This window comes from Stegastes partitus, unplaced genomic scaffold (assembly GCF_000690725.1).
Source record: "Stegastes partitus isolate 25-593 unplaced genomic scaffold, Stegastes_partitus-1.0.2 Scaffold3630, whole genome shotgun sequence".
In the NCBI taxonomy this organism is placed as follows: domain Eukaryota; kingdom Metazoa; phylum Chordata; class Actinopteri; family Pomacentridae; genus Stegastes; species Stegastes partitus.
Genome location: NW_007581361.1, coordinates 28,752 through 51,260, shown reverse-complemented (window position 1 = coordinate 51,260; position 22,509 = coordinate 28,752). Strand labels below are relative to the sequence as shown.

At 38.8% G+C, this 22,509-nt stretch overlaps 2 protein-coding genes across 3 annotated transcripts; one reads left to right on the top strand and one right to left on the bottom strand.

The window, feature by feature from the left end:
* Window positions 1–611: 611 nt before the first annotated feature.
* aga (aspartylglucosaminidase) lies at window positions 612–12,710 on the top strand. Its single transcript, XM_008306210.1, has 9 exons — window positions 612–927; window positions 3,999–4,152; window positions 5,431–5,543; window positions 6,312–6,424; window positions 8,033–8,141; window positions 8,579–8,654; window positions 9,526–9,633; window positions 11,532–11,665; window positions 12,494–12,710. The coding sequence occupies exons 1-9, from the start codon at window positions 795–797 to the stop codon at window positions 12,592–12,594; spliced, it is 1,041 nt and encodes a 346-aa protein (XP_008304432.1). The 5' UTR covers window positions 612–794; the 3' UTR covers window positions 12,595–12,710.
* neil3 (nei-like DNA glycosylase 3) lies at window positions 12,706–21,850 on the bottom strand. Of its 2 annotated transcripts, XM_008306211.1 has the most exons (10): window positions 21,687–21,850; window positions 21,453–21,562; window positions 19,740–19,874; window positions 19,122–19,335; window positions 18,117–18,191; window positions 17,626–17,792; window positions 15,544–15,707; window positions 13,848–14,262; window positions 13,347–13,527; window positions 12,706–13,214 (listed from the first exon to the last, which is right to left on the bottom strand). In XM_008306211.1, the coding sequence occupies exons 1-10, from the start codon at window positions 21,789–21,791 to the stop codon at window positions 13,032–13,034; spliced, it is 1,749 nt and encodes a 582-aa protein (XP_008304433.1). In that variant the 5' UTR covers window positions 21,792–21,850; the 3' UTR covers window positions 12,706–13,031. The 2 variants fall into 2 exon arrangements, with proteins under 2 accessions (XP_008304433.1, XP_008304434.1); XM_008306212.1 differs by lacking the exon at window positions 19,740–19,874.
* Window positions 21,851–22,509: the final 659 nt, after the last annotated feature.

The following is a 22,509-nucleotide window of genomic DNA, read 5'->3' as shown; positions in this document are numbered from 1 at the left end:
TACTCAAATAAAGTTATTATTACAGTCATCCTCAAATTTATTCATACCCTCACATTTAGGAAGGAAAAACAACAGCTGTCACTGAAAAAAGCTGAAATTGACAAAAGTAATAATAAATAAAAGTTTTATAAAAATCATGACATTGGTTTTGAATTGTGGTTCAACAGAAATATTAAAACAAAACAAAACAAGCAAACCAGCAAAATGGGACCCGTGACCTACTATTTTGTTGAACAACCCTTTGAGCCAATCACTGCAATCAAGTGTTTTCTGTAACTCTCCATCAGACTTCTGCACCTGTTGACAGGTGTTTTGATTCTGGCCCACTGCTCATCAGCAAAGAGCTCTAATTTGTCTGGGACATTTTTTTAAATGTATTTTTTAAATTATTATTTTCAACCACAATTCAAAAGCAATGCCTTATTTTACTAAATTATAATTTAGCAAATTTTTATTTATTATGACTTTTTTCCATTTCTAGTTATTTAAGTGACTACTGTGAATTTTGTATTTTTTTTTAATGCACGGGCATGAATACATTTGAGGACGACTGTATTATTGTTATTAATGCTACCTGCTCTGCAATACGTGTACTGTCCCTTTAAGGAAGGACCCGCCCACTCAGCATGTGACACAACAAGGAAGTTTAAGTGTAACGTTTGATTCAATTAAACTGCATTTTATCTCCAAAGCGGACTCTGTAAACAGCCTTCTCTTGTTTTATTTAGTCTGTTGGGACATTAGGTATTAACGCAGTGACGGTGGCTATGAAATGAGACAGTTGAGTCGCTGTAATGTTCACGTATCGACAAGACAAAATGTTAGTGTCGCTCCTCATTTACTCTTTAGCGTCTCTGCTGCCACTTGGACACACGTCGTTGCCTCTTGTTATCAACACCTGGCCTTTCAAGAATGCGACGTTTGCAGGTAGGAAATACTGTGTATTTACGCTTACACGGAGTTGTTGAAAAGACTCCTTCAGTCTGGAGCCAGTCATGTGACACTTTGGCCACAACAGCAAATATAACACCAGTCCATAAAACCAGGTCAAAACAGCTCACAAACATGCTGTCTCTGCATTTGTCTGGGCTTTAAACATCTCTGGACAGATCAGTCTCAAGAAGTTCTGCACTTATTACAATATTGTACTGTCACTGTGCTTTTCCTTTCAGTTTGACAGTTGCAGTAGGTCACTAGTACAGTTCCTGTTGAACAGCATTGTCCACATGTTGTGTATTTATGTTCGCCGATAAGCTATGAGGTTTGCAGAGGAAGAATCACAAGGTGGTCCATTATAGTTTAATAAAGAGAAGCAGTAATTGCATTAAGCATCTGCACTCCTCCAGGCAGTCTAATATGTCTTATTTGTTCTGATTATGTGACATTATTATTAGGATTTTTTTTTTTCAAAGACAGCATCTGCATCAAATTCGTAAGCAATTACTTGCCGAACAATCTGTTATCAGTTATCTGTAGAGCTGCATGTTGGTTAATTAATCGTCAACTGTTAAATGAATCTGCAACTATTTTTTTTTTTGTAGTTTTTTTAGTTTAAAAAAAAAAAAGTGTAAATTCACAGATTCCAGCTTCTTAAATTTGGAAGTTTTGTGATTTCTTGACACCTTTGTGTTGTGGAAAACACAAAACACTTCGTCTTGGGCTTTTGGAAACACTGATTGACTTTTTTTTTTTACTGTTTTCTGACATTTTATAACCTAAACAACTAATTTATTAATAAAGGGAATAATAGACAGATTAATCAACAGTGAATATATCCATTAGTTGCAGCCATAGTTAGCCTCATACCGTAGTTTTATGAAGGAATCCAGTCACATCATATGCTATACCATTATGATAATCGATAAATTGTGGTAATTACTTACTAAATAAATAAACCAGCGAGGTATCCAGTGAGGATTTGTTGTGTGTTGATAAATGAAAACGCCACCCGGCATTGGCATTAGGCTATTTATTAGTCATAATAATCAGCACTGTTGTTTTTTATTATTTTCTTACATCTTATAGACCAAATGATGAATCATTTGATAAAGAAACTGATCAGCAGATTTATTGATGAAGAAGGTATGTGTTATTTGCAGTCCTGGACAAATATTTTTTGTCTGATTTTTTTTCCATCATGAAATAGCAGTGTGTAATGTGTGTGTCTGTGTGTTGTGTGTGTGTGATGCAGTACAATCCCTGGCAGGCTTCATAACCAGTATTTTCATCATTTCCCCCTCAAACAATTATACTTAACTTTTTTTTTTTTTGTTTTTTTTTCTCTCTTTTTCCATGTCCTTGTGATTAAACTCGAGCTTATCTGCCCAGTTTATAAGACCAATAGGGTCTTAAATGCGGATATGAAATGGGCAGAACTCACTCGGCTTCATAACTGCCATTGCCAGGTGTGCCCTCACTCTATTTGATTTCCTTCAGGATGATACATTGGACATGTTCAAATTGCTTGTGACTTATCCGTCAAGTGGATTTCCACCAGGTGCGAAGCTCAGCACGGAGAGGAAAAGAAAAAAAAAAAAAGAAAAAGAAAATGATAGAAATGGTATTCAAAACATCTCATGCAACAGCTCAGACCTGTAGGTGATTAAAGTTAACTTCAAAATCTCACTATTTGATAGATGGATGCCCTTTAATTTATCAGACGCATGTCACTTCTTTTCCCCGTGGTGGCTCTGAAAATGAAAAATGTACCCATCTATCTGTTTTGCAGGGAGATATTTAAAGGTGTAGTCTGTGAGCCACTACTATTGATCCGCCCATGCAGATCTCTTTCCCTTTGGGGGCTTACAAAAGCAGCTGACAATAGAAAGCTAATCTACTCTTCTATTCTGCAGCAATTTCTAAAAGAAAAAGAGTGTATTACTGTGTTTGATATAAAGGAAAAAGAATTATATCCTGAGACAAATTCTCACAGAGAAGACAGTGGATGAATATAATTTATAGATTGATAAATTAGAAATGATAGAAGGAGGAAATTGTGGTAATATCCTGCCCAACATAGGAGAAGGTTTTGAAAATGTCGAGCCAAGCTGGTGGCAGTGGTACCAGTTGGTATTTTGATCCCCCCATGGGCACTTGGGAGATCAGAGACCAAATGCTTGTCAGCTTCAGATTTAATAGGACGCCATCACACCGGTCATCTTACGTATCGTCATATGAAACTTGAACTCATTTAAAACTCAAAGATTTAAATACGTTTCACATGTTTACCACAATTTAAAGGTCCCTTTTGGTGAAAATCCATTTTTATTGTGTTTTTTTTTTGTTTGTTTGTTATAAACTTGGAGGTTTAAATAAAAGCTGTTAAGTTGTGAAGACAATCGCCTCTGCCATTCCTCAAGCCCCGCCACAACGAGGTAGCCTCCCAGTTTCAAAAGCCAGTAAAAAGAATTTGACCCAGGTACCGTGTAACACCAACTAACCAACAGTTGTCCAGCTTAAACTGTGATTGAGAGCTCTGGCAGATGGGAACAGCAGCAGATCGTTGGTTTTCAGAGCAAAACAGCCCATTTTGAGCAGCCCTAAAACCAGGATTTATACCGTTATGGTGAAATAAACCGTCTTTCCAATATTTTGAGTAGAAAGAAAAGACTTTTGACTTTGATTAATTTGCTGAAAAAGGGCACAATATGGGACCTTTAAACTCAATCTTCGAGAAAGCATGCATGAGTTAAGATACTATTGATCAATATTTTTAGGATATGAAAATTTTTTTTTTTTTTAATCTAAATGTGAGACTGATCCACTATCAAGCTCAGCCAAGGTCACACATCTGAAGTTTCTTGTGGTATCATAATAACACCAACCGTCTTCTGTCAGCAGTGTCTTTGTCAAACTTCAGTCAAATAGAGATTTTTAGGACAGGCTGAACACGCCCTGTCACATTCAATACTGTGACTGGCAGAGGTTGTGTTTCCTCTCATGGCTACGGCACTTGTTTCATTGCATATCACATGCTGAATGATTCCTTGCATCTGTAGCATGGAGTGCCCTGAAGGCTGGCGGCTCAGTGCTGGATGCAGTGGAGAAAGGCTGTGCCCGCTGTGAAATGGAGCAGTGCGATGGCAGTGTAGGTTATGGCGGGAGCCCAGATGAGTCTGGAGAGACCACGCTGGATGCCATGATCATGAACGGGTAAAGCACGGACATACACTGTTACTAAAAGGAAAAATAGGCCATGACATAGTAAAAAAAAAAAAAAAATGTAGTGCAGTCGAGCAGTCAAGATTGTTAACATGAAAAATCTCCTTTTATGGTAATAACATCGGACAGATATTATGTTTCTATATTAGCTGTCATATGTGCACCATAAAAGCAGCTTTGTAAGACAGTACAAGCCCGTTTTTATTATTCCTACATTTTATGCTTTAGTACTATTTAATTAAGCATGAACCAAAGAATAAATGAACAAAGGAATGTTTGTGACATTTAAAAAAATTAGAAATTACCTGTGTTTAATTGAAACCGTCCAAGGTCTTCATCATGTTTATTAGGCACTTGCAGCTGTCAACATCTTTATGTCATGTTGTTGCAATTTGTGCCGGTGCTGTCTATATATCTGTAACATTTACAGACTTAACTGGTTGACCTTTCCTGCTAGCCTTGCTTCAATAAAACACCAATTAAGTGTCTCATCGGGATCTGAAAGCTTGCCAATTATTAGGTCCTTAAATCTAAACATTTACACATTCAGAAGTTAATATTAGAAGTAAATGTCAGCTCACAACAAAAAAGCAAAGCGGCAAAGCTGTTTGTTATTTCTCTGTGGAATGTTCCTTCTTTCATTTTGCCAGAAAATTGACTTTTTTTTTTTTGGTTACATAGTCATGAATACATTGTGGGGAGAGGATAGGCTCCCACACATGATCCAATATAGCTGCATAAGAAATCCAGTAGCTATCAACAGCGGGCATATTGTGCGCTCGCAGTGCAAGAATCTAAACACCTGTACAGTTTAATGTAATCCAATAGAACCGTCTGGCAATAAATAGTAGCTCTGTAGAAATGTTAAATTTTTCATATTGTGTCAGGGAGCAGTTGACTCAACTCTATGAAATTATTGAGGTTTCAGTGTCTTGTTATATACAACAGTCAATAACAATACCAGCACAAACTGCAGACTCAAAAAATAGATGAGAACTTTGGGTTCACTTCACTCAGATATGAAGAAAACTGAATATTCTACTTTAGGCATTTCTAGTCAAATTATAGATTAAAGTCAAGTGTCTACTATTACCAAAGAAAATAAACTATTTGTATTAATCTCAAGGCAGCTATCTATGAAGAGTACAGGGGGTCAGCAGGGTGAGGACAGACTTGCTCCTACACTTTGGAGATAGATTACTCGCAGATACTATTTGTGTCCAAGAGGCCAGCAGGAATGTGCATTGTCTGTCTACTCTCTGTGAGCAGCGATACAATGGAGGTTGGTGCAGTTGCAGACCTGAGAAGAATCAAGAATGCCATTGGGGTTGCGAGAGCTGTGATGGAGCACACTGACCACACACTGCTAGTGGGAGAGTCAGGTATGTGTGGACTGTTGACCACGAAAGATTGAATTTAAAATAAAAATCAATCTTAACATCTTGAAGCCCATTCATTTATCTGAACAACATACAGTACGTAAATTCAATTTGCTGATCTAATACAAGCTCCGTGGCAGGTTTTGTCGAGTTTGAAAGAAAATGATTGAAATGTGTTTTAAGGACACTTGAATTTGCATTAATTATCTCAAGTAGGCACTTAGTACATTAGGGCCAAAACCTTGTAGACGCAGTATAAGCTTTAATCTCTACAAGTCTGACATTAGCAGTTAATGATGACTGCATGAGTCTAAGCTATCGTATAATGTCTTAAATGCTGATTGAGGAGCACTGAAGTGCCTGGAAACAAAGCATATATAAGCGTGTGCTTGTATTTTTTTTCATGAGGGCAGTATGTGAGTAGAGAGAGAAGAATAGCACACCAGCCATTTAAAGGAAACTGTAGGTTAGTATTGAAACGCATTATTCCAGTGCGATAAGTATCTTTGGAATCAAATAATTTAGTTTGTCTGTGAAGAACAGCTTATTCATTTTAATTGAACCGTCATTCTTCAGGGAGCGGTAAGGTCACCACTATTCAGAGCAGCAGCAAACTTGTCCTCATTCACAAACCAAGGCTACAAGCTTAAATGAGATGAGATTGCCTCCAGTGCCTTCTTTGTTTGTGACCCTTTGTTTTTCTCATAACCCAAGGTCAGAGTGGTCCAGAATGTTTAACTTGACCTGAAAGTATTACTTCTCTCTTTATAGCTTCGGTGTTTGCTGAAAACATGGGCTTCATCGCAGAAGACCTGACTACCAACAAATCTGTGAATATTTTCTCTCAGTGGCTGAAGGGCAACTGCCAACCTAATTATCGAAAGGTGTGTGTGTGTGTGTGTGTGTGTGTGCGTGTGCGCGTGTGTGTTTTTCCTCACTTGTGTTGGCTACGGGCATGCTGCTTCTAAAAGATTGATATTAAACTGCAAAATTGACAGGCATACTAAAGTAGTTCATAAAAAGTCAGCTTTCATGGACGAGGCAATGCCCCACAGCACCGAGTTGTTGCAATCCGTTAAAACTCTCCCATTCAATCCCCCAATAACATCCCAAAATCTCCACAATACGTCAACTGTTTTCTATCCAGAGAGTATCCAGTGTTCTGTTGATCTAATTTACACCGTTTATACTCGGGGCCACCCAGTACAAGGACAGATTGTGTTCAAACTCATGATGACTCAAGTTGAGGAACAAACCACTTCTACCGACCCGATTTTCCCCTCGCTCGATCGGTTCAGGGTTCCTCGAACTACCCATAGAAATGAATCATGTCTTTCATTAATTACAATACATCAAAATTTGCTTTCGAGTTGGTGCATAGAAAACGTTAATCTGCAAATACTGAAAAATGGAACAAGACAAAAACCTAGAGGAACTAATGTACAGTTTTGGTCACCATACACACACTGTATGCATCAACTACTGTCATAAATTTTAGATAAGTTAAGCATCTTATAAGTTGTAGAATCCATATATGTGTAGTATGCTGGCAGTGATAGTCCAACTTGTGCTGAGGTTTAGGTGTGGTTAAGTTATAAATTCACAATCGCAACAGCTTGACTCTTCAGAGCAAAGTTATTCTCCTTTTATAGCGTAAATACATTATTTCGTCGACATGCTTATTTTGCAAAACTTCAGATTGTTGCTGAGGAGAAAAACTGTGCTTGCATTACTTATAACCAAGGAGAATGTTTTCGAGGGTTTTCCACTCACCTTCATGAAGGTAATATACCAGCCTTTGCTTTATGAATAATGCACATACACTTTCAGAACAAAGGCAAGCAAATTTGAACGTTGGCATGATGAACGCCTGGTCAAAAAAAAAAAAAAAAAGTAATTGTCTCACATAATATGTATTAGAAGACCTCTAAGTTTTAGTTCACGTTAAAGTGAACCTGTACCAAAGGCAGTGCATTGTTTTTTTTTTGTTTTTTTACAAACATCACAGCTTGTCGTCACTCGTCATTGATCTCAGTTGTTAGCAGGATTTCACTTACCTGTAGGATCCAAGGAATAGGATGGACTTTTCACACCTCCCAGCAGGTCGAGCCGGTTCACTCCGTCACTTGTAAGAGCAGAGAAGGAGCCTTGAATTAGAGAGACAGGGATACCCTTTGTCATACTGCACTACACTCTGACAGATAATCATTGCAGTCTGTGCTGACGATCCAGAACGGCTTAGAATGAATGAGCAGGTACGGTCCGTGTTTCATTATAATATGGTGTTTGACTGCTGAAAGAGGTACGAATCTCCCCCACTATATGTTATTGTATCTTAGGTACCAAACCACTTGTTGACACTCGTGCTTAGGGTTTTATTTAATTAAATCAAAGTGCCTTACAGATCAGCATGCCTTGTTTGTGTGCTATGACAGTTATTAAGTCCCAAGATGTTATGCAAACAGTGATGCTGTTTTCTCTCCTGTCAAAAGGATGTCTATCCAGATCCTTCCAAGTCCTGTGGACCCTACAGGCCCAAGGCGACACAGACACAGAGCAAGAGGGCACGGCATGCTAATATGCACTCCCATGACACTATAGGTAGGTTTTATCAGCTGACACCGAAGCCAGCTTTCCTGGGGCATTTTATAGTTTAGTATTCCGGCACCTCATCGAAACAAGACAGGTATGAGAGAATATGTGGCAGTATAACAGGCCAAACAGAAATGAGCATAGGCAGACCGACTAAAGCAGGGTTTGCCAGGGAGCAATTCAGTTTTAAGGTCTTGAATTTGTGTTTCTTTCTTAAATAAAAATCCAATCTTGAGAAAGGTAATGATGAGTTATTCCTCGAACATGAATCTTTTAATGGGTCTGAGCAAGGTTTATGTAATGATCAGTGCACCTGGAGCTTCTAGGAATTTAGTGGTGTGCTTAAAAAATGTAATCAGTCTCCTTTTCTTCCCCCTTTTTATTTATTTTTCAACTACCAAGCAGTGGCTGGAGTTTCAAGTGTCCACATTTTGCTTTTTCACCAGGGATGATTGTTCTTGATCATCATGGTCACGTGGCAGCCGGCACATCAACCAATGGACTTACTCACAAGGTTCCAGGGTATGTAGATTACATTGATCTGAGCTCTAAGAGTTTTTAGAGAGATCTTTTGTTTTAATGTTTTTTGTTTGCTCATTTTTAATGCTTTGAAACATATGGAGGCTTTGTGGACCATACGGTATAAGTTTAGATGGCGAAGTCCTGATCTGATCTCAATGATCGGGATCAGAACTGATTGAGGCATTTAATAACTGAATGGTATCCATTTTGGTGTCATGAAGGGAGAGCACAATTGGGCGTCTTCGTCCTCTCTTGCTCAGATTGGCAGCTGGCAATCATGTTAAAGGTGCGTTACTGCCACCTACTGTCCTGGAGGCTGGAAAGAGCACACTAATTGCTGCAGGACGCTAAAATGTCTTCATTTTGGAAATATTTTAAATGCTAAAGAAACCCAGCAGCTACTTGTGATATCCACAATCCAAGTATTTTAAGCGTAGGAACAAGGTTGCATTCAGGACTACAAGTTTGATAGGGCACCGAAAAAAACAGAACTCAATGAGTTCACTCAGGTAAATCAGGCAAAGGCTGCACAGAAGCAAAACAAGCTGGAGAATACTTAAACATTTCCTTGAAACAGCAACCAAAAAGATCACAGAGGAGTAACTAAATGTATCACTGTGGTAGAGATACCCTCTTGACATTTCAGACAGTGCTCTGCTGGAGCTTTACAACAAGGTTTGTGAAATGAACGCAGAAATGCTTTTTTTGTTTTTATTATTATTGCATTGCAGAGCTATTCAAAGGCACATGCATTGGCTTGCCCTAAATGTACTTGAAGTGTGTATTATTTAGGAAAATGGTACTAGATTAGTGTCATTTAATATCGACACTGATCTGTGTTTCAAGCCCTGGTCATGTTTCTGTCCTGCAGTCGTGTTGGGGACTCTCCTGTTGTTGGGGCAGGAGCTTATGCAGACAGCGTAGCTGGTGGAGCTGCAGCTACTGGAGATGGAGACGTAATGATGTGCTTTCTACCCAGGTATCTCAACCATGTCCTTAATAAATTAAAAATGTCTTTTCTGTATTCTTATCTTTTGTCTGTGGCTACACTACTGCATGCAAGAAGATGATAGCCCCAAAGCCACTGAATAGGATATTTAAAAAGGGAAAGTCAGGAATCTTCAGACCTACATAGATTCTTTCACCTTTAATTTAAGGTTTTAATTTGTCTACTAGGACACACTGTTGTATGTGTCTTAGTAGACTTTTGTATTGTTAGCTAAGGGCAAAAAAAAAGGACTACATTTTTAACAGACTGCTCCGACTTCACCCAAGTAGTGAAATACAGAAGCATTTTGCTTCAGGTGAGAGCAGCTTGATTGCTTTAGCTTCATAAATGCTTCATCTGTTGGAGTGTAGACACAGTTGTCCACATACAGCCGTACGTGTATCTTTTTCTTACCCAAATATACAGCCTCACATACCTCACAATTAACCCCAGTGTTGCATCTTAAATTCCATAAGACGTGCTGACTGAATCCAAATCCTTCATACGTCCCAACCTGAGTTTATTTCCCAGCTACCTTTTGCATAATAGGACTGTTATGTAGCTATTCCTTGACAGAAAAAAAAAAAAAAAGCTCCGAAAATATTGACATTGGTGACATGTAGATTTTAAACATCCAACTTCTGGTTGAGTGCCTCTAGCTGCAAGTGCATAAATAGTATAATAAAGAGTGGAGGCGTGACTACTTTGCCCCCAAACTGTCATTTGTACATTCCACAGAAAAAGCAAGATTTCACTAAAGCAACTGTTTGTTTCCAGACTGTGAGAATACGGCAGTCTCAGAAGGTTTTTTTTTTTTTTTTTCTCCTTAAGATTTATTTATCCCGGATAGTTTGGTGAGCACACACTGTTCTTCTCAGTAGCTCTTAGCTTTCATGCTCACATATAGCATACCTTTGGACTGCCGATTTCAGTTATGGTTTTCTGACTCACCTCCTAGAACTATTTCTTTCAGGAGGAACCTTGTTAATAGTGTGTGTCTCTAAATGCCCACATTTTACTGGGAGTCCAGATATTTTAACTATGATCAGGAGCCTTTCAATGGACTTCACTGTAGAAATGCAGCAATAACACATCAAATGGCTATTTCAAAAAACACTTCTGTTACGTATGCTGGAATTATCCACAATCCTGAATCGTTTAAGTAAGTAAATAAGTAAAAACAATAAATATTCAGGTGAATGGAACAGGTCAAAGTAAAAGCCACGAGAGCCAGGATCCAATACTTTCCAGCAGGACGTTGCAATGTGACAAGATGATCAATGTCATTCACTGTCAGCGGTTCTAATGTGGCTGATTGGTGTATATATAAAACACACTCTTGCAAAACAGGGAATTTATCCACTGATTGGCTTATTGTGCAGTCTTAGAAATAACATGTAACATATTACGTATCCTGTCAGAAGTATTGACTGAGAAACGAGGTTCTTCAATATTTTTCATTCTGAAAAGCATATATTTCCACAGAGGTCAATTTTTCCAATTGCAGACGTGTCACACATTGTTATACACTAGTGACCTCAGGCTAATGGAGTTAATGACAGTCATAGTTTCTGCTTGGAGGAAGTAATTTAAAATGAATGGCAAATTACTACATTACATTTTCTCCCAATTTGTTGATTTTGTACACTTGTCAACACTTAACAAGTAGTGGCATAATGATTTTGCATACCGTGGAGTGACCCTGGGAATAATACCGCTTTTTATTTTTAAACTACATTTACTGAGGGGTTTGTGGACACCATATTATTTCTTGCATCAGCTCCATCCCACGTTATAATTTCAAGAACATCACTATCATCATCCTGGTTGGTGGCCTTGACAGCACTTGTTAGTTTGCCTCATGGTACTCCATGTAATCCTGCCAACAGTTACTTGGCCGTGGAGCTGATGAGGGCCGGGGCCGATCCCTCGGCAGCCTGCAAGTCGGCCATTTCCAGAATCAAGAGGCATTACTCCGAGTTCTTTGGAGCCATCATCTGTGCTAACACAACAGGCCATTATGGTGAGTGTTTGGGTTCGCAAATACAGACTGTAGCGCTCCTTGCCAAAGGTACTGGTACACGCATTGACAGAGATGTAGGCATAGATATATTCACCTAATAGCACGTTAAACTTACATCGTAAACATATGAAGAAACATATTTAACAATCACTAGAAAATCCAGTCGAGATCAGGCCGACACAGAGACCACGTGTATGAAAAATACACCATCTTAGTGTAATCAAAGTTTTTACAATCTAAGGCTATACCGAGAATCAAAAGTTATCTAAACTTACAGTAGTAAATACAATTTTGTGATAGTTGCACTCTGAGATTTTCGCAGAAGCGTTTTCTATATCCTGTCATAGTAGGAAGGTCAGCCACTAATTAAATATTTTCTACCTGGAAGTTACATTAAATTGCCTTCTGTTCTGAAGTTTGTCATAAAGAGCTGTTCTACCTTGACAGTGCTTAGTGCTCATGACCACAATGACATAGTTTGAAATCAGTGTGACAGCAAAAGGGCACATCCTTTGTCCATTCTCCTTCAAAAAACTCATCATCTATTCATCTTCAACAGTTTGTTCAATATTATATCTGTTCACATTTGCAGTGTTTTGTTGCCTTTTGCAAACATGTTTCCTACTTTGCACTACAGGAATTGAGATGAGAATGTAAAGAGATATTTGGATTAACAGGTGACAGAAGGCAGTAGGGACCATCACTTAGATAGCACAAGCAGATCAAAATGCAAATTTGATTCTACAACTGAATGAGACATTAATGATAAAGAGGTGTCTTTGTTTCCCCCCTTTACCAGTGCATTGTTTTACTTTTTCATATCCGCAGGTGCAGCCTGTAACAAAGTCCCCGGCTTCAACCAGTTCCACTTCATGGTGTCAAACTCTGAGTCAGACACACCAATCCTGAAATCTGTCGATTGTTTTTAGATGGTGTATGACTGGATGCTCTCTTTCAAAGTTTCCACACTTCATTTTTTATGCAAATTACTTATTTTCTAAATAAAATGTCACTTTAATAAATACATTGGTCACTTCAAATGTTATCCCGTTTGGATTCTTTATTTGGTTTATCACAATTTTATCATGATAACATAAAAACAAAAATCTTTAAAAGATGAACATAGTTACAAAATAAATGCAAGTTGACACCTAATTAAAATACATTTTATTCAAGCATAGTATTTGGTAGGATCTGATGGACAGACATTGAACAGACTTTCCTCCTTAAATGTATAGTTGACACACACACACGTGTATTTTATGTTGGTAATATTGCATTATCAAGCAACTTTTCATTTCCGTGTGTTTTTGTAAGTGTATAAGATTCAGAGTTTTATGCAGAAGTAATGTATGTCTAAAACACATTAGCAGCCAGGGAGGATGGACACCCCTGGTCCATTTTCTGCCCACTTGAAAAACTCACATTGTTTACCCCTTGGAAAGCTGCAGGTGTAGAAATTCCTACCGTTGTTGGGTCCCAGTTTTAGAACTGTCCTCATTAAACAGCGTTTGCCATGGTGACAAAGAGGAAAGTGCAAGTCTGCCCACTGCAACAGAGAAAATAAGGTTTTATTAACTTCGTTGACACTTTCCGTTATTGCCGTAAACATATTACAGCGTTTGTTGATAAGCTAAAACTCAGGGCAATGGCAAAGAGATAAGTTGCTTTCCACTTTTACCTCAAAGAAGTTGCACTTGGTCTCTCTTGGAAGCGAGCAGGAGTAGAACTGCCGTCCCTTATTCTCTCCCTCCTTGTGGACCACTCTGAGTACAGCTGGGCGACGATGGGATGCACAACAAGGAGCGCTGGGACCGGAAGAAATGGAAGTTGCACGGCTTGTCGCATCTATTTTGCGCATACTGACAGAAGTGAAGGAACAGTCTTGTTAGTTGGCAACACATAGTAAATAAAAAGCTGGAGTACCTGTCACATCAACACTTATTAGCGAGCAAACAACCTCTTTCTAACCGTGTGTGATGATGTGTGTTGATAATAATTGTATATGCCTGGAATCCTACCATAGCTATTCATCAATGTGAACTTTTTATTTTTTAACAGTGTTGCATTAAAATTCCACAGTCACATGCTTTTTTTTTATTCCGCTCATCTCCCTGAAGTTGCAAAAAACTTCTCTTATTATAAACTTATTCATGAATAGCCAAGTAAGAGATTCACTCACCCTGAGTTGGGGGCTCCATTTTGAGCATTGTTACTGGGAAAGGGACTGTGATCAATTCTCATTTTCTTGGATGGGTGACTGTAGGAGGCCAGTGATTCCCCATTGGAGAGCTCGACACTTTGCTTCTGCCAGCCACCAGAGGCATAATTGGGGCTTGTTGTCCCTTGGCAGACGCTGTATTTATATAAACCTCCTTCTGCCGCCAAGGAATTCAAATGACTGCCGACTGGGGAGAGCGGGAAGTTTACAGGCTTTGGCTTCTTGCTCAAGTCAGAGAAAACAAGGGTGGAAGTCCCGAAGGCAGACCTCCAGTTGACTTTGAGCTCCTCTTGTGGTTTCTTGAAAGCGGTGCAGGGGTATTTAATCAAATCAGCGGTGAAGGGTGATGCTTCAGCGCTAATGTTGTCTTTGTGGACTGTGGAGACAGAGCCAGAGAGAAACTCAATTCACGTTCAGCAGCTGCAGCTCATTCTCATACACTGGATGCTCTCATAAAATGCAGGTTGTTTTACGTGGTTAGCTTGCTATAAAATTTGCCAGTAAGCAGAATAATGCTTTGCTGTGTAGTCACATAAAATGTCACACAATCTGTGGTGCTAAAAATGGCCATATGCAAAATTCTGTGAAAGGAGCTGCCCATATTAAAATACTCTGAAAAGAAGTTCATGTTTTTGACAGTGGACATGAAATCCGTCACCAATAAGGAGACGTGAATCAGTGTAACTCTCTGGTCCCACAGAAACTACCACTATGTGCCCTTGAGCAAAGCCCTTAACCCCCAGCTGTGGATGATGCACTTATATAAATGTACATATGCAAATCAGGGCACTGTTGAGAAACACAAGAGTGCTCAGTCAGCTTTCTGTGGAGAAAAAAAAGCGTTGTTCAATTTCACGGATTTCCAAGGAATCTAAAAATACAACCAACACTCTTACTTACTCAGACTCTCTGCTGAAAAAGCAACCCTAACCCTAACCGTTGAGGGCCACTCAGATAATTACCTATTACAGTTCCTCTAAAAAATAATCATCCCCCTTGGAAGTGGAAATGTTTTATTGTCTTACAATAGTGGAAGACATAAATATATAAGGGCACTGTAAATACAGGAAAAAAATACAGTAAAATGCCTGTTTGTTTGGACTGAGAACATTATCTGAACCGACTGCTGGATTCAAAATGTAAGACTTGCATATAAAAGTTATTAATTTGCCCACGCCTGGAAAGCTCAGTATAAAATAAACCACAGGCAAACGATGGAGTGACACTTGTTTAGTTGTTCGATCGGCTACTATTTAAAAACCTTATTTTTTTTTAGAATTTGTCAGTGTGATAACGTAAAAAGGTACGAAAGGAACCATTCAGCTGCAGTTTGATTGTAGAAACAGAGACACAGCAAGAATATTTCTTTCATACTAGTTCACTGCTGTCACACGATACCTCAAGACAGTCAGAGAAAAATAGCCAACTGACAGACATGCTCATTATCCGTGCTGCAACATACAAACACAACCGCAGAGAGCTTAGTCCACTTGACTGCAGAGTCACTAGGTGTTTACAGTCTTGCTTAGAAGTACTTAAGCACAGTTGTCAAACTGTCCATGTTATCATTCAGAAAACGACAGCAACTATTATTTTAGCTCTTGTTAGCAAAGCCTCATTAAATTCTGTGACTATAAAGGCAGAACATTTCACTCACTCTCTGGTCTTGGAGTGAGACAGGCATCACAGGCTTTTGCTGCTGGCTGGTTGATGAGCGTGCAGAGTTGACAGGCCCAGTCCTCTTCCTCCTTCTTAGCCACATTATCATTGCTTCTCTCATTGTAGGTCCAACCGATCAAACTGTTTCTGAGGGGGAGCTTACTGGGTAAAGAAAACAGCACAACAAGGATGATCCTAACACATCTTTGTTGCCAAGTATTGAAGGAAAAATGTGTAATGCCACTGAAATTACTTATATATGTTTATGTACACACATATATACATACACGCACATATTTTCCCACACAAGTTAAAGTAATGCCGATAAATATTATAAACATCTCACAGCACGACACAATACAACTCAACAGCAGCACAAATTACAGCCTCAACGACCACCATGAAACTGAATTATCACCTCTCTGAAACAGTTTCAACAAAACTGAACAATATAACCTTCATTAGGGAAGGATTTATTGCAGGATTGTTATTATACTGTATTAGTTATAACAAAGTGTGCCTAATAAACTGGCAACTGAGTGCAATTTCATTTTTGGAAAATTACCCTTCAGTACAAGGCAATGTGACATAAATTACTGTTACCTATAATATGTGTTGTAAATATGAAGTTTAAGAACAGTAAACTTTGATTTTAATTGTCCTTCATACCAGAAACGTCGTTTGTTTAGTGATATAAAGGACATCACTGAGATGATAGATATGAAAGATTCGAAACAAGTGAAACGTCTGAAAAGGAGATTTCAAACAGCGTCTTATTTAAGTAATAATGACGGGTCAGGAAGAGAGCCTTGCATCAGTAACGAGTGGGTGATTATGATGATGACAATAACGACTTATTCATGAGTCTATTTTCCTGGTATTTCTTTTCTTTTTTGGGAGGATTATTCAAATCAATATGTGATGATACTGCAAGTTCTTTCTCTGTGGGAAGGACTGTTAATGTTTGATGTAAAGATGTGTCATTACGGATTGGCCACAAAATGGCACCAATTATACTCAATTTAATCCACTTTGTCGTTTCACCATCCAACAGTCGAGGTGTGTGGCTGACAAATACTTCCAGAACTATTTGTGCATTTATTCAGAGTGTGCATACGTAAACATAAATCTGACTGACTAATTGTATTGAAAACAATTAGTCATAGCAACTGCAAATGTAAAATGAGCAATAAATATAGCTGATTCACCTATTCTTGTCAGCTGACTGTAAAGGACACAGTCGAAACTAAAAATTTAACAAGACAAACATTTGTGGCTCAAGCAGAAGATGAAGATATGCAAGAATCCAAACGTGCACATTAGTGCTCTGACATGAAGTGCGACTATGTTTGACAAGAAGGCAGATCTGCAATGCCAACAGTCACGGAGGAAGAAAGTAGCAGCGGCTTTCAGGAAACTTCTCACAGATTGCTTTATCAGCTGTGTAATGCGTTGTAAGGGCTTTAGACTCTAACCCCTCGCAAAGCTTTGCTCAAACATAGCCCAGGAGGTGTTGAGCCTGTGCCCTGTCTGGCAAACACAGCCTTATATGCGCATTAATTTCCCCCCATAACACTTCCCACTCCCTGCCAAGCCCATCTGCCTGCAAAGATGGCCCCTCTAAATTTGAACATATTATCTAAAGAGCTTTAGAACTTTCGGCAAAGATTAGGTTATGAAATGTGACACCTAGCTTAACCATGTTGCTTTCTGTGCTGGTATTACATTTTTAGCAACAAGTGCATTAAGAATTCCAATAAAAACTACAAACCAACTGTTACAAGAGGATTTTAGGTTTTATCTTAACACTTGAGAATTTCTACCCACAGACGCAATTGAGCACCATGTTTTTACAGTTTGTACTGTAAATAAAACATCACAGATTTGTGGTATAAAATACACACTGCTTGAAAAAAAAACAAAAAAACAAGCATGTTGAAAGGTTTACCGTTGATGTTAAACACAATTGGTATCATGTTTTTGAACAATATCCGAATGAACCTTCAGAGGAACAGCCCTTACAAGAATGCAAGACAATACCTTCTCAGTCAAAGTGCCAAAGGTCTACAGGGGTTTCTACCTGATGTCAACCCCGCTGGGATCTCCCTTCTGACAGCGCTCACAGAGGTAAGTCATCCTGCCGTTGTCTCCAAGACGACAGACTGTGATGGTATGAAAGCACTGGCCGCACTGGGGACGCTTGTAGACTTTGTAATGTTTGTAGAGAGCAGAGCCAGATTTGCGACACTGATAGAGATGAGGAGGGCAGACAAGCATGAATAAAAAGAAGGATAAAGAGAACAGACAAACAAAAAAATCATGTTCCCTCACTTGTCTATTGTATATAGACAGGAATATTTGTCTCATCTATTCTCCAGGCAGCGGGGCTTTGACTTATGCTCTTCTTTCTTTGCAAAACAGGATTTTAAGTTCATCTGTTCTTGCAAATAACTCTAAATGAAGTGTCAGCTAAATACCTAAGAGTAAATGTGTATACATCAATAGAAACCTATTCAGATCTTCCAGGTGTACAACAAGCCTACTTTAACATTTGATATATCAAAGTCTAACCTTGTAAAACAAAAGAGTGAAATCACGAGTCATCTTCACCAAGTGGTGGATGTGCTCGTCTGTCAGCTGCTGAACCTGAAAATGAAGCAGCAGTTAGTTACAGTTCACAGCCGGAGAGTGAATAAACCTTATTTGTATAGCCCTTCATTTCAAAACAGAGGCGAAAAGTGCTTCACAGTGAGCAAATCAATAATACAAGCATATAAACAATGAAAACACCAGCCATGAATGAAAAAACTTGATTTAAAATGATGCAATGGAGAAAAATCACATACAGACTTGTAGCCAAAGCAGCAAAGGACCTCAGTCTGGCTCAGAGAGTGGGGAAAAAAATGGACTTGTTGCTCTTTCAGGACAGCTAGGGGCGTGGTAATGGAGGAGAAGCTCAAAGATTCAGTGGTCCCAGAAGAAGAAGGGGCCAAGAGTCCAAGATTAATGTTTTGGTCCAGTGTGCTATATTCCTATATCACATGTAATACTTTCTAAAGGAGGTAGACATAGTGAAGCATAGCTCCCGGTAATAGTTGAGCAATAGAAGTAGTCATGCTGCAAAGTGTCTCTTACCTGCAGTGAATAGGTCACTCTAAAACTACACTTTTCATGTTTAGTTTGCTTATTAAAACATTCCCTGAGAGCAATGTGACGCATTGGATCTCTCACATTTTAGGTATCAGTTCAGATCAGCATTACAAAATATTTTACTAATGGTTATTTTATAAATATGTGCTGTAAATCAGAGGGAAAACCCTTGAAATTCAATACAGTCAATGTGGATATATATATGGGAAGAAAAAAAAACTAAAATACTTCCATTTCAAAAGTGCACAGTGGGGAAAGCACATCTGTGCCGCAATGCGCTTGTTTGTCTTATCCCTATTTCACCCTCCTCATTGCAATGCATCACTCAATAATACAAGGGCTTAAACTTTTTCTGTGAGTTGTCTTGTATTTTTTACCCTCTTTTTTTATTCCTCTGCTGAACACAATCCATCATCTTTTCCATACCTTCACGGCTGGATGGAGGCCAGAGTCAAACAGGGCTTCGTTTTTAATGATGTTGCCGACTCCCGGCATGACGGCTTGGTCTAGGAGAACGTCACAAAGCATCCTGCCACTTTGGCTCCTCACCGCCTCCTCAGAGCGGGAGAAGCTGAACTTGTTGGAGCACACATCCAGACACTCCATGGCCCTCAGTCTCTGCTCGCAGTCCTCCGTTAACCTGCACGCACACAGCTTTTTAGTTTTGGTAGATTTTATAAAATATATGGCCTCTGTTATTGCAAGTGTGCCATCAGGTCAACAGGTGATCTCTTGAGGTTACACATTTCAAAATTGTTTCTTTCATATATTCTGTTTTGGTTTGTTTGTTATGATATGGGACAGCGCAGGTGAAATTTTCAGACAGAAGAAATAAATGTGTGTCTGGCAACAGACATTACACCAGCACCTTACAGGTCATAAACAGGACAAATGTCAAGCCAAAAAGGCTGCATTTTTCATGCAACAACAGCTACTGTCTTCAGACAGAGCAGAATATAGGACATACTCACTGAATGAGACGCACACCCCAAGGTGAACTTCTGCCACCTCAATCTATCTAGGCTAGGCTGGTGTCCCCGTTACCTTATTTCTACTGTGCTGTCAAAGAAGCACACAATGTCGTTGGTAAGGTGTATTTCCAACACTGGAGCGGAGCCCGTTCTATCCTTCCTCTCAGCAGGGTTTATACGCATCGATCCATTCATACCAAAGTGGACTCTAGAGGATGTGAGCATGAAAGAAAGTAAAAGACAAATTCCTGAGTTGACGACAAAAGGACAGAAAGGTGGCCTGGTACACGGCCACTCAGCTGTATAATAAATATTACAGTCTCCATCCTTGCAGGTGCTCTGGTGGAAAGCAGTGACACCTCGGGCTGCTTGTTGACACCAATTAATTTGAATAATCATACATAAGGAAAAGGCACTATTTACTAGTGCTACCAGTTTTTGGTGTCAGCTTTTTTTGAAATAAAGTATGCAATAAAGTGCAATAACTATGTTTGCACTGGCAACGAAGCTGAAGTTTGCTTGAGACATTTTGTTTTTATAAAAGCATTCATTAAATTAATGTTATACAATTGTGTTGTTTCTTTAAGTATAGTTTTTGTATGAGGGTTTTTAAAGTAGATAATTGTAAGAAAAAAAAAGGTCTGCTGTATTTTAAGTGTCAATCATGATAGAAAGAAAGTATATTTACTGCCTTGTAAGTCAAGTGAGAGCCTATTTGTAAAAAAAAGAAAAAGAAAAAAGAACTCTGTTTATCACTTATCCAGTGAATTTAACACCAAATGAATTATATATACACAAACACAATGTTGTACACAAGAAAAAAAAATACAGGCAGCATCCAGTTTTTATTAAACTCTGGAGATTTTTATATATATTTAGATACATCGACTGTTAAATAATAGATTTTTCACACAGTTTTTAACATCTCTTGCATAATTGCAGTATCTTTATGACTTTATTGGGTATGTGATTCACTGGGTAAGCAAATATCAGACATTCTTGTCTCATTATTTTGTTCACAAACAAGTTGTCGGCAGACTCTCCAGAAAATATTCTTCTTTGTGCTATGACTGACACTGAGAAATAGAATTGCATATTGAGAAATAAAAATGGTTTTGCCGATATCTGTCATCCATTTCTTCTTACAATCACAAATAAAAAAAAACGAAAACTGAAAGGTTAAATTCACAGTAGTCCCATACAGAAAACAGCACAAACAAATAAATATGACGTTAATTTAAGTGGACACTTTGAGAAAAAAACAACGTCTCGAGCAAACCTACAGCTTTATTTTCACAGGAAATATTCTTTTATCATATATATTGACATGATTGTAAAGAAAACTGATACCAAGGACTGAGCCTCCACAGTAAACTAATGCCTGTAAAGAAGCAAATACAGACAAGGTCAGGAATTTTGATAGCTGTAAAGCAGAAACAGTTCTGCCTGCACAGCACCGACACTTGAGCTGTCAGTGTCTGCTCGACCCTTCACTGTTTTGCGTGTCGCTAATCCTCCAGCTGAAGTCGCGAAATCTGGGGTCTCGCCGATTTTTGGCACAACTAAATAAGATATCAAAATGTGTGACAGCATGTAAACACTATACAGGCTCCGTGGTCGGCACCCACTGCTCTCAAATGAAATGTCTGACATAGTGATAGTGACAACAAAGTCTGCAAGAAATTCCTAATCCGGTCACACAATCTGACGGATAACAGAGTCTGGCGTCTCCCCAGAAACCCCAGGCAGCTGACTAAGCTAGTGGCTGCTCGACTGCGCGATTTACCTCAAAGCTCTTGGACCGAAGTACATGAAAAGTTCCTTGCCCAGGGTGTCGACACCGGTGTACTGACAGCCATGAAAACGGCGGTAAGCACTTGTCCCAGAGTCGTTTTTCTGTAAAGGGACATAAACTAGTTAAAAGCAGCAGAAGCCAACAAACTAACAGCTACGAGGCTTGTGGCTACGTGCTAATTGTGCTAAGTAACTAACTGCGTCATGACAACGTAGGTTAACTTACGGTTGATGTTAATAAACTGCCCTTGAACTCTTTTAGTTTCTGTCCTGTCTTGACTTTTGAACGGATTTTCTCTCCGTTTAATGTGCAACCCGGTCCTTCAACCATCTTCAAGTTCAGTATGTAAAGTCAGTAGAACACTGTTCATCAGCAGCTCAACAGCTACAGGGTTTGTTGACGTCCTCGTTCCCCGCCATAATGTTTAATTTTGCGCATGCGCATTACGCTGTATTAGGGGCCGCATAAAGATGCTGCATTAAAGGGACAGTAACATCTTTATAGTTGTCCTCAAATTCATTCATATCCTTCCATTAAAGAAAGGGCAAAATTCACCCTAGTTACTCAAATAACTAGAAACTGAAAAAAGTAATAATAAATAAAAAATTGCTAAATTACAATTTAGTGAAATAAGACATTGCTTTTAAATTGTGGTTGAAAATAATAATTAAAAAAAAAACATACAAAACTGTCAAAATAGAGCACTTTGCAGTGGGCCAAATATCAAAACACCTGTCAACAGGTGCAGAAGTCTGATTGAGAGTTACAGAAAACTCTTGATTGCAGTGATTGGCTCAAAGGGTTGTTCAACAAAATATTAGTTTACGGGTCCCATCGTGCTTGTTTGCTTGTTTTTTTGTTTGTTTGTTGTTTTTCAAAAAATATTTCTGTTGAACCACCATGAATAAATCTGAGGACGACAGTATCCTGACCTGTGCTTACACATGCTTTATCATACCAGTGGTGGTTAGAATTGGGGAAGAACTTCATTTTACACCTGTATAGATATGCATGTTTAAAATACTGTTGTAAAAAATGGAGTAAACAG

What these genes read in the sequence shown, in the direction of transcription:
- aga (XM_008306210.1), top strand. Translation starts at nt 795, where the DNA reads ATGTTCACGTATCGACAAGACAAAATGTTAGTGTCGCTCCTCATTTAC. An exon ending in GATGCCATGATCATGAACGG is followed by an intron (nt 4,153 to 5,430) that starts GTAAAGCACGGA and finishes CTCTGTGAGCAG; the next exon opens with CGATACAATGGAGGTTGGTG. An exon ending in TAACACAACAGGCCATTATG is followed by an intron (nt 11,666 to 12,493) that starts GTGAGTGTTTGG and finishes TCATATCCGCAG; the next exon opens with GTGCAGCCTGTAACAAAGTC.
- neil3 (XM_008306211.1), bottom strand. Translation starts at nt 21,791, where the DNA reads ATGGTTGAAGGACCGGGTTGCACATTAAACGGAGAGAAAATCCGTTCA. An exon ending in TCACTCTTTTGTTTTACAAG is followed by an intron (nt 17,793 to 18,116) that starts GTTAGACTTTGA and finishes CATCTCTATCAG; the next exon opens with TGTCGCAAATCTGGCTCTGC. An exon ending in CCCAGCGGGGTTGACATCAG is followed by an intron (nt 15,708 to 17,625) that starts GTAGAAACCCCT and finishes TTCTTTACCCAG; the next exon opens with TAAGCTCCCCCTCAGAAACA.